This window comes from Anomaloglossus baeobatrachus, chromosome 5 (genome assembly GCF_048569485.1).
Source record: "Anomaloglossus baeobatrachus isolate aAnoBae1 chromosome 5, aAnoBae1.hap1, whole genome shotgun sequence".
NCBI classification, from domain to species: domain Eukaryota; kingdom Metazoa; phylum Chordata; class Amphibia; order Anura; family Aromobatidae; genus Anomaloglossus; species Anomaloglossus baeobatrachus.
In genome coordinates this window covers 40,661,263-40,677,474 of record NC_134357.1, presented here as the reverse complement: position 1 = coordinate 40,677,474, position 16,212 = coordinate 40,661,263, and the positions used below count along the sequence as shown (strand labels likewise).

General features: G+C 50.0%; 1 protein-coding gene across 3 annotated transcripts in view; it reads right to left on the bottom strand.

Moving 5' to 3' along the window:
* Positions 1 to 4,232: 4,232 nt before the first annotated feature.
* EDRF1 (erythroid differentiation regulatory factor 1) overlaps positions 4,233 to 16,212 on the bottom strand; it is a 182,963-nt gene continuing 170,983 nt past the window's right edge. For all 3 annotated transcript variants that reach the window (XM_075348435.1, XM_075348437.1, XM_075348436.1), the window contains one exon: positions 4,233 to 5,351. In XM_075348435.1, the coding sequence (XP_075204550.1) occupies positions 5,180 to 5,351 (172 nt within the window). In that variant the 3' untranslated portion in view covers positions 4,233 to 5,179. The remainder of the gene's footprint in view (positions 5,352 to 16,212) is intronic.

Sequence of the window (16,212 nt, the reverse complement as noted above, 5' to 3'; positions counted from 1 at the left end):
ATTAACAGTGTACTGGAGGGTGCCGGATCCATCAATCCGGCGAAATGCCGGATGTGTGAAACGGCCCTAAGCCCATCCACTTTAGAGAACTGTCGGCTAAACTATGGCTCAGCGATCCCGAATTCCACAGTTTTCTTCCAAAGCAGCACACAACTTCTCAAACACATTATTGGACTTCATATACTTTTCTGTGTCCGCCCCTACCCTCTCCTGTTGGTAGAATCAGGAAGCCCCCCAGACTTTCAGCAGAACCCTTAGATATCAGTTTGGCTGATGTTAATCTCATGTACATGGGGCCTTTAGATCATTAAATGTCTACAGGGCTAACCTCACTCTTCCCGGACCGCTAATGTTTGAGTAAAAAAAAAAAACACAAGGAATGGGCAATTAGAACAGACTTGACATTTTCAGAGTTGGTTCGACAGCCGTTTACTAGGAACACGTGTCTAAGACTTAGCTGTTGGCCAATGGATATCTTAGGCATATGACCACCTTAAGCCGCAGTAGCCTCCATATTCCTGTACCCCAGTCGCACAGTATACCGACTTTAACTTTTGTATTATGTGCCCACGGGAGTTTGTACCTGCGGAAATATCCGCAAGTACAGCCGCTGCGGTAGTACAGCGAAATAGCTGCAGAAAACCTGCGGGCATTCCTGCGACTTACCTGCAGAAGTCCCGGCCTGTATCTCTCCATAGTAGAAAGCCGGGATTTCCGCAGGTAATTCCGCAGAAAGCATTGACATGCAATTACGTGCGGCTGCGGGACATCCGCAGCCGCACGTATCCACAACATGGACACAGCACTGCCCATGTCCCATAGGATAACATGGGGAGTGTCTGTACACGCTGAAACCTGCGGATTTATCTGGAAAATGCAGAAAATCCGCGGATTTTCCGCAGATAAATCAGCAAGTGTAATCTCCCGTGGGCACATAACCTAACACACACTGGTACATAAAATATTGGAATATCCCTTTAAGCAGGTCTGAATTTTTCTCCGCTCACATGTACGGGAGCCGTTCACCTCTAAAAGCCTCCGGAGAACCTGCTGATATTGGGAAAATACAAGGTCGCAGCGAGAGAATTCATTCCATTTTTACGGCGTCACATTAAGAGCCGCCTAGTGATAATACAACCCTGCGTGACTGTTCCCTATTAATACATTCAGCTGCCCGCCCCGAAATAAGGGAAATGTCACCCCTGCACCATATGGAGAAGGAAAAATGCTGAATGTTGCCGGAGCCGCTACGCAAGCTGTTATAAAGAGCTTTATTCTCTGGTTTACAAATGGCAGCTTCTCCCAATAATGTGCGATCTGGAGGAACGGCTTCTAAGAAAAGGAAAATCTGCTTTTATGGGACGTAAATGTTCGGCTGCTCCATACGGCATGAGGCATTAGCGAGATGCAGGGAATGGTTATCAGTGTGTGGCGCCCTGGGAAAGCCAGGTCATCACAGGTACTGCAACAACACACCCTACACCCCGAGATAGGCACATCAGTCACACACAAATCCTTGTTGCCTCCCTCCAGGGGCTGATGTCCACACCAGGGGTGGAGCCAGGCGGTTGGCCCCACCCACTGAGGAGTTCACAGTCCTGGAGGCGGGAAAGGAAGTCAGAACAGTGTAGTCGAGGAGTTGAACAGCTAGGGAGAGTGAAAGAGAAGGAGTAAGACGGAGTAGTAAAGGAGCAGACTGACCGTGTCCGGATATGTGGCCCGGGCACAGAGAGCTAGGTTGGCAGACGGTGGTGGCCGTCTGCAGGAGAGGCCGATCAACGTGGAACCGTAGGACCGGGGACGGGCGGTGGCCCGCCGGTACCGAACCGGGGAGCGAAGAGAAGCCAGCACAAACCGGCAGGGCCGACGGACCCTGACCAGGCTTGGAGTCGCCGTTAAACCGGTCAAATCCGTTAGCGACCGGAACCTCCGGGGTTTCCTAGCAACAAAGACCCGACTGAAGGCAACCGTCCAAACCGAGAAAGGGAAATACAACAACCGCCACAGTTAGAATTCCCAGGGCAAGAGCCTGCGGGCAAAAGGGGCTCCTCCGGCCCATATCCAAGCTGGGGAGCGGGTTACCGGTGGGAAGCCATCGGGACCGAAGATACACAACAGGTGCAGGGAAAGGCAGCCACCACCAACCTTCCGGGGCAACCACAGCAGCCGGCTGCGGGACCCATCCATCCAGCCGTTTGTTTTACCGGAGACTCTGTATCCATCATTGGCTGAGTGAGTACCACCGTGCCGTCTGGCACCGCGCTGCCACCGCGACCCTGCACCTCGCCAACCCTGCCTCCCCGTCACCTCACCGGGCCCACCAAATCCCCCTACCCACGGAGGGGAAAGAAACATCTCGGCTGCACCCTGTCATCGCTCCCGGGATCCCCGTCCAGAGCAGCGGTGGTGTCCCAACCTCACCACAAACCGTGGGTGGCGTCACGGACCAACTCCCCAAACCCAAATCACCCCTTTCACTGCACGGGTGAGGAGCGCCGCTCGAGTCCCCGGATCCGGCCCACCACTTGAGCCACTGAGCAGCAGCGCCGGACACGAGCGCCAGCGAGAGCGCAGCGGCGACGGCTCCCTCCCCGCCCGCGACAAGTGCTCCACTATCCCCGGCCGAGATCGTCACATTATACACTTCATGGCGGAGAAGACAAGTGTTTTAGAAAACAGACACAACAAGGAAACTTTCCCACTTAAGGCTCTGTTCACATTAGGGGGCCTGTGAATCCGCCTGTTTGTGAGAGCCCTCATAACTGCTGCAGAACCTCTTCTTCGGCGGCACGGTGGCTCAGTGGTTAGCACTGCAGCCTTGCAGCGCTGGGGTCCTGGGTTCTAGTCCCACTAAGGACAACATCTGCAAGGACTCTATGTTCTTCCCGTGTTTGCGTGGGTTTCCTCCGGGTTCTCCAGTTTCCTCCCATATAAAAACATGCAGATAGGGAATTTAGATTGTGAGCCCCAATGGGGACAGTGTTGCCAATGTATGTAAAGCACTGTGGAATTAATAGCGCTATATAAGTGAATAAATATTATTATTATTCTTCCAGCAGATGTGTGGTCATATTCAATCACTACAGCAATTTTAATAAATAAAATATCAGAACTTTATTTAATAACAAGCTATTCACATTTGCAGGTTGAAAAAAAACGTATTCTATCGATTTACAAAGCTGCATCATCCAAGATGTCCCTGATGTCCCCCCCCCATCCCCATCATCCTTCATGGGCCGATAGGAAAAAAGCAACACATGGCAAGTAAATGGCATGTGACTATTGAACCTAAAGGAAAGTCCAGTACGGATCGCTCTGTGCCTGCATAGAAACAATACATTTACCAATATCAGCATACGTTTATCTGACTAAAGTAAGGACACCCCATCCAAACTGTGCTGATGGTTTCAAAGTGGATCACCTGAACACAGGTTGTATAGAAGCCATGCCATACCCCAACTCAGATATTGTGCTCTGGACAGATGGTGAAAAGAGAAAGTTACAGATGTGTAAAGCATGGTGGCGAAACCGGAATTCTAAAATGTAAGATGCATGTTAAAAGTTATATCTATTAAAGCGCACCAATCACCAGGATTTTCCTATATAACCTAAATCCAGTGCTATACTGGCACCATCATGCTGATTCTATACATACCTTTAGTTCTCAGCTCGGATGTATAGGTTTTGAAACACAAGCAAGTCAAGTTTGTAAAATCATCAGCTTTTTGAATGACAGCAGCTGCCGATCAGCTGATAGCTGGGGTGGGTATTCCTGGTGATTGCCGCCCCCCTGCCTGTCTGTCCTCCCCCTGTTAGTAAAATGATTCTGTAATAGAATTAGCATAAATAAGTGACTAGAAGGACCTGTGCTGATGTCATACCCATGTGATCAGAAGGGGTGAGGCCTCAGCCAACATAGCTCATATCAGGAAGCAAGATTATTTTTCTGTTGGCTGAGGCCCCACCCCATCTGGTCACATGGGTATGACATCAGCACAGGTCCTTCTAGTCACTTAGTAAAAGGATTCTATAATAGAATTACCATAAATAACAGGGGGAGGATGGATAGGCAGGGGGGCAGGAATCACTGTGAATACCCAACCCAGCTATCAGCAGCTGCTGCTACTCAAATAGCTGAACATTTTACAAATTTTACTTGCTTCAGTTTCAAAACCTATACATCTGAGCTGACCACTAAAGGTATGTATAGAATCAGCCTGATAATACCAGTATAGCACTGGCTTTAGGGTATATAGGAAAATCCTGGTGATTGGTGACCTTTAAAATAATCCTCTGTAGAGAAGGGAGAAAATGGATAGATACTCATCTTAAAAAATGAACATCCTTTACATGGGGTGTCCTTACTTTTTCATATGACTGTATTCTCATCTGGGTACAAATGTATATGAAGCCTCCATTTTTATTTTTTTTTACTTTAAAAAAAGTTAGAACCTGTTCAAAGGATATGTGATAAATTTGCTGACGTCCAACAGCTGGGACCCCCAACAATCCTCAGCATGGGGCTCTGACATCCTCCACTGGCAGGTAGCTGACACGTGTAACATTGCTCATATTCCCCTGTAAGGGACCACCGAAAAAAGTTAAGTGCTGAACTGTGTTTTCTCATACCACGCCGATGGGCATGTCAGAGCCCTGTTCTCCAGGTCTATGGGGGTCCCAGTATTGAGAGATCCTCTAGTCAGCAAGTTGACACCCATCCTCTAGATAACTTTTAATGTCGGGATTAACCCGCTTAAAAAGGCACCAACCTTGTTGGTGTTTCGCCACCATTGGTGCCTCTTCAGGAGTAATAGACAGCGTATTATTATTTCCCCCTAAGTTCAGACTTTTGCACATTCAGAATGTCTACAAAAGAGCCATAGATTTTTTTTTTTTGTTTGGTGCAGCTGCTTGTGAACTGTGTACCCAAAAACAGGTAAGCAGTTCAGGGGCGAATATGTCATCAGAGACTAAAGAAGAGGGAAAAGTCTTACGTCCCACAACTCCCCTGCAGGACGCGTGGCCGCCGGTCAGTGTGTGTGGATGAGCGACCTGCACATCACTTCCCTGAAAATCTCACACATCATAACGATGGTGAGAAGAAAGCAGCGGGTGGAACAGGCCAGCAATTCCGGTGTAAGCAAGGCACGGCGTCCGTCCATCCGCCTGGTATGGTGCGTCACTGAACGGCAGTCTCATTCTCCTCGCTCTTTGGTGTGAGCTGATCCAGGACGTTGATGAGGACGCTCAGTCGCTCGCTCAGCGTGGAGCACTTGTTGGTCGAAGCCCGTAACAGACTGGAGTAGACTTGCTTGTAGTTTTTCAGAGAGGCCTCCTCATCAGCGGGATTACTGGAAGACAGAAATCACAGATCGGTTAGTGCCTGCATTAGACATGAGCTTAGGGGTAAAACCCCCTATAAAATGCATTTCGGGGGGGGATCGATGACCATCTGGTGTCTTTAGGGGCCTCCTGACTTTTCAAGGAAGAGAAACATTGAGGTTAGAATTTCAGCAAATGATCCTTTTATTCTTCAGGGAGATAAGCAGCCGCCAGAGAAGTCCTGAAGCCGCTTTCTCCCCCCTCCCCATTGGAAACAAAAATGCCAAGAGAAATCTGTGCACCTCTTGTCAAAATATTAAATAAAAAGTTAAAAACTTTAATATTTTGGGAAAACTGGATGACAATATTAGTATAAAAGGCCAAAAACTGGTGAAACTTACATTAACCTTCGTTCTTTTAATGCCAAATTGAGACAATTAACAGGATAAATTGTACAGTTTTACCTGTAAGATTATTTGAAAATAATTTGTAGTTTTGGGGGGGGGGGGGGGGGGAACGCTCAAATAATTGGACAGGGGATAACTTACTGGTCCCTGTGGGTCCGACCGCTGGTACCTCCAGTGATCGCAAGAACGAGGCTCTGGTCTTAAATGTAAGGAAGGATTGCATGTGCCCGGTCATTAGCCATGGGACTGCTGGAAATGCAGTACAGCGCCTTTTCGACAGTCACACTGACAATGAATGAAGCAAATGCACTCCATTCAAGAGGGAGCTCTGCAGAAATCTCGGTGGTCCCTCCAAAAATCAGGATGTTATCCTCTATCTGGTAAGAAAGGGGGAAAACCTGAGATTTTGGGAATTACATTTGAACAATTACTTTGCAGTGTTAAAATGGCCCGCTGGCGCAGATTTTGACCATATTGTGGCAGATGTAAGAGTCATCACCAATTCCTTTCCCACCCAGATACAGATGAACAAAATATGTGAATGTTAACTACATTTCCTTTATGTATGCAGGTCCCGACAGACCATTTAAAGGGTTCTCTGCTTTGGACAATAGTGGAACCTTGCTTAACAAGTAACCCAGCTAGCGAGAATTTCGCCTAACGAGCAAAGCTTTCTGTACGAGCAAAATACTCACCGCACACACTTCCGGTTCCGTACATCCACCGCGCTCTAACCCGCACTTGCAGTCCACACAAACACAGACAAGCACGCACAAACACACACAAACACGCACGTGCGCACACACACATACATAAGCTCACCTTACCTTCTGTTCCCTTGCCAGCCTCCTGGAACTTGTATGTTCTGTATCGGGTAACCATCGCGACCGATGCCGGAACCTTCCGCTCCCAGCGTGCTGACGTCAAAGGCAGGAGCTGCTTGCCTCTGATTGGCTAGCGCGCTGCCTTTAACTAGCGGCTGACAGGGGAATGTCCTCCCTCATCGTGATGCTTGCCCAGATACATGCTGTAGCGGTGAACTACAAGACCCAGGAGGCCGGCGATGGAACGGAAGGTACACATTATGCTCACCTTACCTTCCGTTCCATCGCCGGCCTCATGGTTCTTGTAGTTCGCTGCTACAGGATGTGTATCCAGTAACCATCACGACGAGGGAGGAACTTCCCCCGTCAGGCGCTACTCAAAGGCAGCTGTCCAATCAGAGGCAAGCGGCTCCTGCCTTTGAAGTCAGCGCACTGGGAGCGGAAGGTCCGGCATCGGTCGCCTTGGTTACCCGATACACATCACGTACCGGCGAACTACAAGATCCAGCAGGCCGGTAATGGAACGGAAGGTAAGGTGAGCATAATATGTGTGTGTGCGTGCATGCTTGTGTGTTTGTGCGTGTTTGTACGTGTTTGTGTGCATTTGTGTGTTTGTGCATGTGTGGAATGACAGAATAGGGGACCAGGATGGGACATTGAAGAAGTTGTGGAAGGAATTGTCTGCATGGCAATGATTTCCTATGGGAAATCTTGCTTTGCTGAACGAGTAACTTGGTTAACAAGCACAGTCCCAGAACGGATTGTTCTCGTTAACCAAGGTTCCTCTGTACTTACTTTTTAGATAGTTCTCTAACCAATATGCTAAAAAAAAAAACAAACAAAAAAAAACCCCTAAAAAAAAAAAAACCAAACCAAAAAAACCCCAAAAAAACCAAACAAACAAAACTGTCCTCTATTGGGACAGTCACCAATCAGCTATAACCTATGGGGAAAGCTGGGAGCAAATGTTCAGTTTCCTTGCAGTGCCCTCTATGTAATGCAGGACAGGTCGGGGACAGACGATAGTTGCTCTTTTCTATGGTCAGCTTTTTTCTTTCCTCTGCAGGAAAGCACTCATGCGTCCAAGTGTGATGATCGCCCCCTTTTCCCAGGAATCGCTCTAATTTTATAAGCCATGTGCAGGCCCTATGCATTAGGGGGGGGGGAAGGGGGAGAGATCCCTCGTCAGATAAGACGTGCAGTATGGGGGCTTCGCTGGTACACAATGGTTGTGTCTCCTTCTGCGGCTCCTGATCTATTCCTCCGCGTGCCTCGATAAAGAGCGAGCTGCTTAGAATTGATGACAGGGCCCCGTACATAAAACTCATTTACCTCTGCAGATTAGTGATCCTGGCAGCGAATACAGTGTATATAAAAGAGAAAGACGTGCAGGTTTCCTTATATTACGCAGGATAAAGTCTTAAGCTGATGAAATATCATGACACTGGAGAGCAGAAACAATTACCAGTTTTGGACAATTACACTAAACAAGCATCTCTTTAGGATGTGGCGTGGGGCTGGGTGAGATATGGCGGGTTTATATTGCCATCTTGTGGATAACTGGTGCCCGTGTGCTTTATAGGCACAGCTTAAACCCGACCGGGGAGATTCTGAATCATGTTCATACAGGAGACTTGGATCGGATGCAGGTTACTGTAAATGAGCTGCAGTTATGGAGGTTTACAGGCTTTGGAGGCACTGGAACATTGTGGAGAATTTCTATGTTTTCTCTTTTGAAGATTCCGTTGAGCTTAAAAGCTATGCAGACCTTTCATATGGAAAACAAAGTGGTCACTGTTCGTTAATAAAGAAGGGAATTTTGTTTACTTACCGTAAATTCCTTTTCTTCTAGCTCCAATTGGGAGACCCAGACAATTGGGTGTATAGCTACTGCCTCCGGAGGCCGCACAAAGTACTACACTTAAAAGTGTAAGGCCCCTCCCCTTCTGGCTATACACCCCCCCGTGGGAGCACGGGTCCCTCAGTTTTAGTGCAAAAGCAAGAAGGAGGAAAGCCAATAACTGTTTCAAAAACAAATTCAATCCGATAAACAATATCGGAGAACGTAACTTATCAACATGAACAACATGTGCACCCGAAAAACAAATACCCTAAGAAAAAACAGGGCGGGTGCTGGGTCTCCCAATTGGAGCTAGAAGAAAAGGAATTTACGGTAAGTAAACAAAATTCCCTTCTTTTTCGCTCCTAATTGGGAGACCCAGACAATTGGGACGTCCAAAAGCAGTCCCTGGGTGGGTAAAAGAATACCTCGTGATCGGGCTGTCAGGCAGCCCTTTCTTACAGGTGGGCCACCGCCGCCTGCAGGACTTGTCTACCTAGGCTGGCATCCGCCGAAGCGTAGGTATGCACCTGATAATGCTTGGTAAAAGTGTGCAGACTCGACCAGGTAGCCGCCTGGCACACCTGCTGAGCCGTAGCCTGATGCCGTAATGCCCAGGACGCACCCACGGCTCTGGTAGAATGGGCCTTCAGTCCAGAAGGAGTCGGAAGCCCAGCAGAACGGTAGGCGTGAAGAATTGGTTCCTTGATCCACCGCGCAAGGGTGGATTTGGAAGCTTGCGACCCTTTATGCTGACCAGCGACCAGGATAAAGAGTGCATCCGAACGGCGCAGAGGCGCCGTGCGGGAAATGTAGATCCTGAGTGCTCTCACCAGGTCCAACAGATGCAAACCCTTTTCAAATTGGTGAACTGGATGCGGACACAAAGATGGTAAAGTGATATCCTGATTGAGATGAAAGGAAGATACCACCTTGGGAAGAAACTCTGGAATTGGACGCAGTACTACCTTGTCTTGGTGAAACACCAGGAAGGGAGATTTGCAAGATAACGCCGCCAGCTCTGACACTCTCCGAAGAGACGTGACCGCCACCAGAAAAGCCACTTTCTGTGAAAGCCGAGAAAAGGAAATCTCCTTCATAGGCTCGAAAGGTGGCTTCTGGAGAGCAATTAGAACCTTGTTCAGATCCCAGGGTTCCAATGGCCGCTTGTAAGGGGGAACGATATGACAAACCCCTTGCAGGAACGTGCGTACCTTAGGAAGTCGCGCCAGGCGCTTCTGAAAGAATACGGATAGCGCAGAGACTTGTCCTTTAAGGGAGCTAAGCGACAAACCTTTTTCCAACCCAGACTGCAGGAAGGAAAGAAAAATAGGCAATGCAAATGGCCAGGGAGAAACTCCCTGAGCAGAGCACCAAGATAAGAATATCTTCCACGTTCTGTGGTAGATCTTGGCGGAGGATGGTTTCCTAGCCTGTCTCATGGTGGCAACAACATCATGAGATAAACCTGAGGTCCCTAGGATCCAGGACTCAATGGCCACACAGTCAGGTTCAGGGCCGCAGAATTCAGATGGAAAAACGGCCCTTGAGACAGCAAGTCTGGACGGCCTGGTAGCGCCCACGGTTGTCCTACCGTGAGATGCCACAGATCCGGGTACCACGACCTCCTTGGCCAGTCTGGAGCGACGAGAATGGCGCAACGGCAGTCGGACCTGATTTTGCGGAGCACTCTGGGCAACAATGCCAGAGGTGGGAACACATAAGGTAGTCGGAACTGCGACCAATCCTGAACTAAGGCGTCTGCCGCCAGAGCTCGGTGATCGTGAGACCGTGCCATGAAAACCGGGACCTTGTTGTTGTGCCGTGACGCCATCAGGTCGACGTCCGGCATCCCCCAGCGGCGACAGATCTCCTGAAACACGTCCGGGTGAAGGGACCATTCCCCTGCGTCCATGCCCTGGCGACTGAGAAAGTCTGCTTCCCAGTTTTCCACGCCTGGGATGTGAACTGCGGATATGGTGGATGCTGTGTTTTCCACCCACGTCAGAATCCGCCGGACTTCTTGAAAGGCTTGCCGACTGCGTGTTCCCCCTTGGTGGTTGATGTACGCCACCGCTGTGGAATTGTCCGACTGAATCCGGATCTGCTTGCCCTCCAGCCACTGTTGGAAGGCTCGCAGAGCAAGATAGACTGCTCTGATTTCCAGAACATTGATCTGAAGGGTGGACTCTTTCTGAGTCCACGTACCCTGAGCCCTGTGGTGAAGAAACACTGCTCCCCACCCTGATAGGCTCGCATCTGTCGTGACCACCGCCCAGGATGGGGGTAGGAACAACTTTCCTTTTGACAATGAGGTGGGAAGAAGCCACCATCGGAGAGAGTCCTTGGCTGCCTGAGAGAGGGAGACATCCCTGTCGAGGGACGTCGACTTCCCGTCCCATTGGCGGAGAATGTCCCATTGTAGAGGGCGCAGATGAAACTGCGCGAAAGGGACTGCTTCCATTGCTGCCACCATCTTCCCTAGGAAATGCATGAGGCGCCTCAAGGAGTGGGACTGGTTCTGCAGGAGAGATTGCACCCCTGTCTGCAGAGAGCACTGCTTGTCCCGTGGAAGCTTCACTATCGCTGAGAGAGTATGAAACTCCATGCCAAGATATGTTAGTGATTGGGTCGGGGTTAGATTTGACTTTGAAAAGTTGATAATCCACCCGAAACTCTGGAGAGTCTTCAGTGCCACGTTCAGACTGTGTTGGCATGCCTCTTGAGAGGGTGCCTTTATAAGTAGATCGTCCAAATACGGGATCACGGAGTGACCCTGCGAGTGCAGGACAGCTACTACTGCTGCCATGACCTTGGTGAAGACCCGAGGGGCTGTTGCCAGCCCGAAAGGTAACGCTACGAACTGCAGGTGTTCGCTTTCTATAACGAAGCGTAGAAAACGTTGATGCTCTGGCGCAATCGGCACGTGAAGATAAGCATCTTTGATGTCTATTGATGCTAAGAAATCTCCTTGAGACATTGAGGCTATGACGGAGCGTAGGGATTCCATCCGGAACCTCCTGGTTTTTACGTGTTTGTTGAGCAACTTTAGATCCAGGACGGGCCGAAAGGACCCGTCCTTCTTTGGCACCACAAACAGATTGGAGTAAAAACCGTGACCTTGTTCCTGAAGAGGAACGGAAGTCACCACTCCTTCCGCCTTTAGAGCGGCCACCGCCTGCAGCAGAGCATCGGCTCGGTCGGGCGGTGGGGAAGTTCTGAAGAAACGAGTTGGAGGACGAGAGCTGAACTCTATCCTGTACCCGTGAGACAGAATGTCCCTCACCCAACGGTCTTTGACCTGTGACAGCCAAATGTCGCCAAAGCGGGAGAGCCTGCCACCGACCGAGGATACGGAGAGAGGAGGCTGAAAGTCATGAGGAAGCCGTCTTGGTAACGGTTCTTCCTGCTGTCTTTTTTGGGCGTGACTGAGTCCGCCAAGAATCTGAGCCTCTCTGATCCTTTTGAGTCCTTTTGGACGAGGAGAATTGGGACCTGCCTGAGCCTCGAAAGGACCGAAAACCAGACTGACCCCTCCTTTGTTGGGGCTTGTTTTGTCTGTGTTGAGGTAAGGATGAATCCTTACCCTTGGAGTGTTTAATGATTTCATCCAAACGCTCCCCAAACAATCGGTCACGAGAAAAAGGCAAACTGGTTAAGCACTTCTTGGAAGCAGAATCTGCCTTCCATTCTCTCAACCACAGGGCTCTGCGCAAAACCACGGAGTTGGCTGACGCCACCGCCGTACGGCTCGTAGAGTCCAGGACAGCATTAATCGCGTAAGACGCGAATGCAGACATTTGAGAGGTCAATGGTGCCACCTGCGGGGCAGATGTACGTGTGACCGAGTCGACTTGTATAAGCCCAGCTGAAATAGCTTGGAGTGCCCATACGGCTGCGAAAGCTGGCGCCAACGACGCTCCAATAGCTTCATAGATGGATTTCAGCCAGAGCTCCATCTGCCTGTCAGTGGCATCTTTAAGTGCCGCTCCATCTTCTACTGCAACTAAAGATCTAGCTGCAAGCCTGGAGATTGGAGGGTCCACCTTGGGACACTGGGTCCAACCCTTGACCACGTCAGGGGGAAAAGGATAGCGTGTATCTTTAAGCCGTTTAGAAAACCGCTTCTCAGGATAAGCGTGGTGTTTCTGGATTGCATCTCTAAAGTCAGAGTGGTCCAGAAAAGTGCTTAATTTACGCTTGGGATATCTGAAATGGAATTTCTCCTGCTGTGAAGCTGCCTCCTCCTCAGTAGGAGCTGGCGGAGAAATATCTAACATCCTATTGATGGACGCTATAAGATCATTCACTATGGCGTCACCATCCGGTGTATCCAGATTGAGAGCGGTCCCAGGATCAGAATCTTGATCAGTTACATCCGCCTCATCACCCATAGATTCGTCCCGCTGGGATCCTGACCAGTGAGACGAAGTTGAGGGCCCCTCATAACGAGCCCGCTTAGGTTGTCTGGGACTGTCGTCCGAGTCAGAATCGTCACCCTGGGGTGCATGTGACACCCCCGGAGCTTGGAAGTGTTCCAGCTGAGGGGGACCAGGGAGCAATGATGCCACAGTGTCCATGGTCTGAGTTACTGGTCTAGACTGCAATGTTTCAAGAATCTTTGACATGGTCATAGACAATCTGTCAGCAAAAGCTGCAAACTCCGTTCCTGTCACCTGGACAGCATTCACAGGTGGTACACCCTGGGTCACGTCCAGCAGAGGCCCCGGCTGTGCAAGTTGCACAGGGGCCGAGCACTGCACACAATGGGGGTCAGTGGAACCTGCCGGTAGAGCAGCCCCACATGTGGTACAGGCAGCATATAATGTCTGTGCCTTGGCACCCTTGCGTTTTGCGGACGACATGCTGTTGCCTCCTTGTAATCTAGGAGGGAGTGTAGCCGAGAATCACCAGCGACCGTACAGTACAAAGTATTTGCAAACACAAAATACTCAGTATACAAACGGCACAAGTGGGGGTGAGCCTTTGAGGCTGCTTACCGCCCGCTGAACAGCGGGTATGAGGCCGTAGAATCCCGTGTCTGGGTCTCCCCGTCTCCCCTCTGCAGCTCAGCGTGCAGGCAGGAATGGCTGCCGGCGTTCTGTGAAGAGGGGCGGACCGTGGGCGTGCCACAAACAAAGTGCGGGAAACTGCGTCCTACTGTGCCTGGTGTGAGGGCTGGAGTATGTAAAAAAGACTCCAGCCCTCAGCGCTGATGCTCTGTACAGCGTCCCGCCCTCCTCCTGACTGGCAGGTGCGGAGGCGGGAACGAACGAACTAGGCCGCAAAAGCCGGGGACTGTAGTAATAAGCGCGGCCGTGATATATGCACGGTCAGCGCGGAAGTCCCCGGCGCACCACAAGTCCCAGCCGCGTCGCAGTCCCAGCGGCCGGCGCGACCGTTCTCCCTGAGTCTACCCACTCAGCTAAGCTGAAGTGAGGAAATGGCACAAGCGCAGCAGCGCTGTTGTCCCCGGCGCACTAACACACCCAGCAATGCTGCGGTGTGCGCGCGTATGCACGGGGACACAGAGTACCTTGACGGAGCAGGGCCATGTCCCTGACGATACTCAGCTCCATATCCAGCGGCTTCTCCAGGGGCTGCGGATGGAGCACGGTCTCAGTGCCTGGAGACCGGTAAAATCCCACTTCGCCCAGAGCCCTAATGGGGATGGGGAAGGAATCAGCGTGTGGGCTCCAGCCTCCGTACCCGCAATGGGTACCTCAACCTTAACAAGCACCACCGACAGAAAGTGGGGTGAGAAGGGAGCATGCTGGGGGCCCTGTATGGGCCCTCTTTTCTTCCATCCGACATAGTCAGCAGCTGCTGCTGACTAAACAGTGGAGCTATGCGTGCGTGTCTGACCTCCTTCGCACAAAGCAAAAACTGGGGGACCCGTGCTCCCACGGGGGGGTGTATAGCCAGAAGGGGAGGGGCCTTACACTTTTAAGTGTAGTACTTTGTGCGGCCTCCGGAGGCAGTAGCTATACACCCAATTGTCTGGGTCTCCCAATTAGGAGCGAAAAAGAAATTGCACTGTTTCAGTTTGCAATCTTCATTCATTTTCAGACCCCCCGATATGCAGTTTGTGGCATGATCCAAGTTTTAGAATTCTCTCTTCAAGGGAGTTTCTCTCCCTGTAATATAGGCTGGATGTGAGCTCTGTGTGTCTCCCAGTAATATAGTCTGGATGTGAGGTCTGTGTGTATATCTCTCCCAGTAATATAGGCTGGATGTGAGCTCTGTGTGTCTCCCCCAGTAATATAGTCTGGATAGGAGTTCTCTGTGTCTCTTCCAGTAATACAGGCTGGATATGAGCCGTGTGTCTATCCCAGTAATATAGGCTAGATGTGAGCTCTGTGTGTCTCTCCCAGTAATATAGGCTGGATGTGAGCTCTGTGTGTCTCCCAGTAATATAGGCTGGGTGTGAGGTCTGTGTCTCTCCCAGTAATATAGGCTGGATATGAGCTCCGTGTGTATCTCCCAGTAATATAGGCTGGATGTGAGCTGTGTGTCTCTCCCAGTAATATAGGCTGGATGTGAGCTCTGTGTGTCTGTACCAGTAATATAGGCTGGATGTGAGCTGTGTGTGTCTCTCCCAGTAATATAGGCTGGATGTGAGGTCTGTGTGTCTCCCAGTAATATAGTCTGGATATGAGTTCTGTGTCTCTCCCAGTAATACAGGCTGGATAGGAGCTGTGTGTGTCTATCCCAGTAATATAGGCTAGATATGAGCTCTGTGTGTCTCTCCCAGTAATATAGGCTGGATGTGAGCTCTGTGTGTCTCTCCCAGTAATATAGGCTGGATGTGAGCTCTGTGTGTCTCTCCCAGTAATATAGGCTGGATGTGAGGTCTGTGTGTCTCCCAGTAATATAGGCTGGATGTGAGCTCTGTGTCTCCCCCAGTAATATAGTCTGGATAGGAGTTCTCTGTGTCTCTCCCAGTAATACAGGCTGTATATGAGCTGTGTGTCTATCCCAGTAATATAGGCTAGATGTGAGCTCTATGTGTCCCTCCCAGTAATATAGGCTGGCTGTGAGCTCTGTGTCTCTCCCAGTAATACAGGCTGGATATGAGCTGTGTGTGTCTATCCCAGTAATATAGGCTGGATGTGAGGTCTGTGTGTCTCTCCCTGTAATATAGGCTGGATGTGAGGTCTGTGTGTCTCCCAGTAATATAGGCTAGATGTGAGCTCTGTGTGTCTCTCCCAGTAATATAGGCTGGATGTGAGCTCTGTGTGTCTCCCTGTAATATAGGCTGGATGTGAGCTCTGTATATCTCTCCCAGTAATATAGGCTGGATGTGAGCTCTGTGTCTCTCTACCAGTAATATAGCCTGGATGTGAGCTCTGTGTGTCTCTCCCAGTAATATAGGCTGGATGTGAGATCTGTGTGTCTCTACCAGTAGTATAGCCTGGATGTGAGGTCTGTGTGTCTCCCAGTAATATAGGCTAGATGTGAGCTCTGTGTGTCTCTCCCAGTAATATAGGCTGGATGTGAGCTCTGTGTGTCTCTCCCAGTAATATAGGCTGGATGTGAGCTCTGTGTCTCTCCCTGTAATATAGGCTGGATGTGAGCTCTGTATATCTCTCCCTGTAATATAGGCTGGATGTGAGCTCTGTATATCTCTCCCAGTAATATAGGCTGGATGTGAGCTCTGTGTGTGTATCCCAGTAATATAGGCTGGATGTGAGCTGTATGTCTCTCCAGTAATATAGTCTGAATGTGAGGTCTGTGTGTATCTCCCAGTAATATAGGCTGGATGTGAGCTGTATGTCTCTCCAGTAATATAGGCTGGATGTGAACTCTGTGTCTCTTT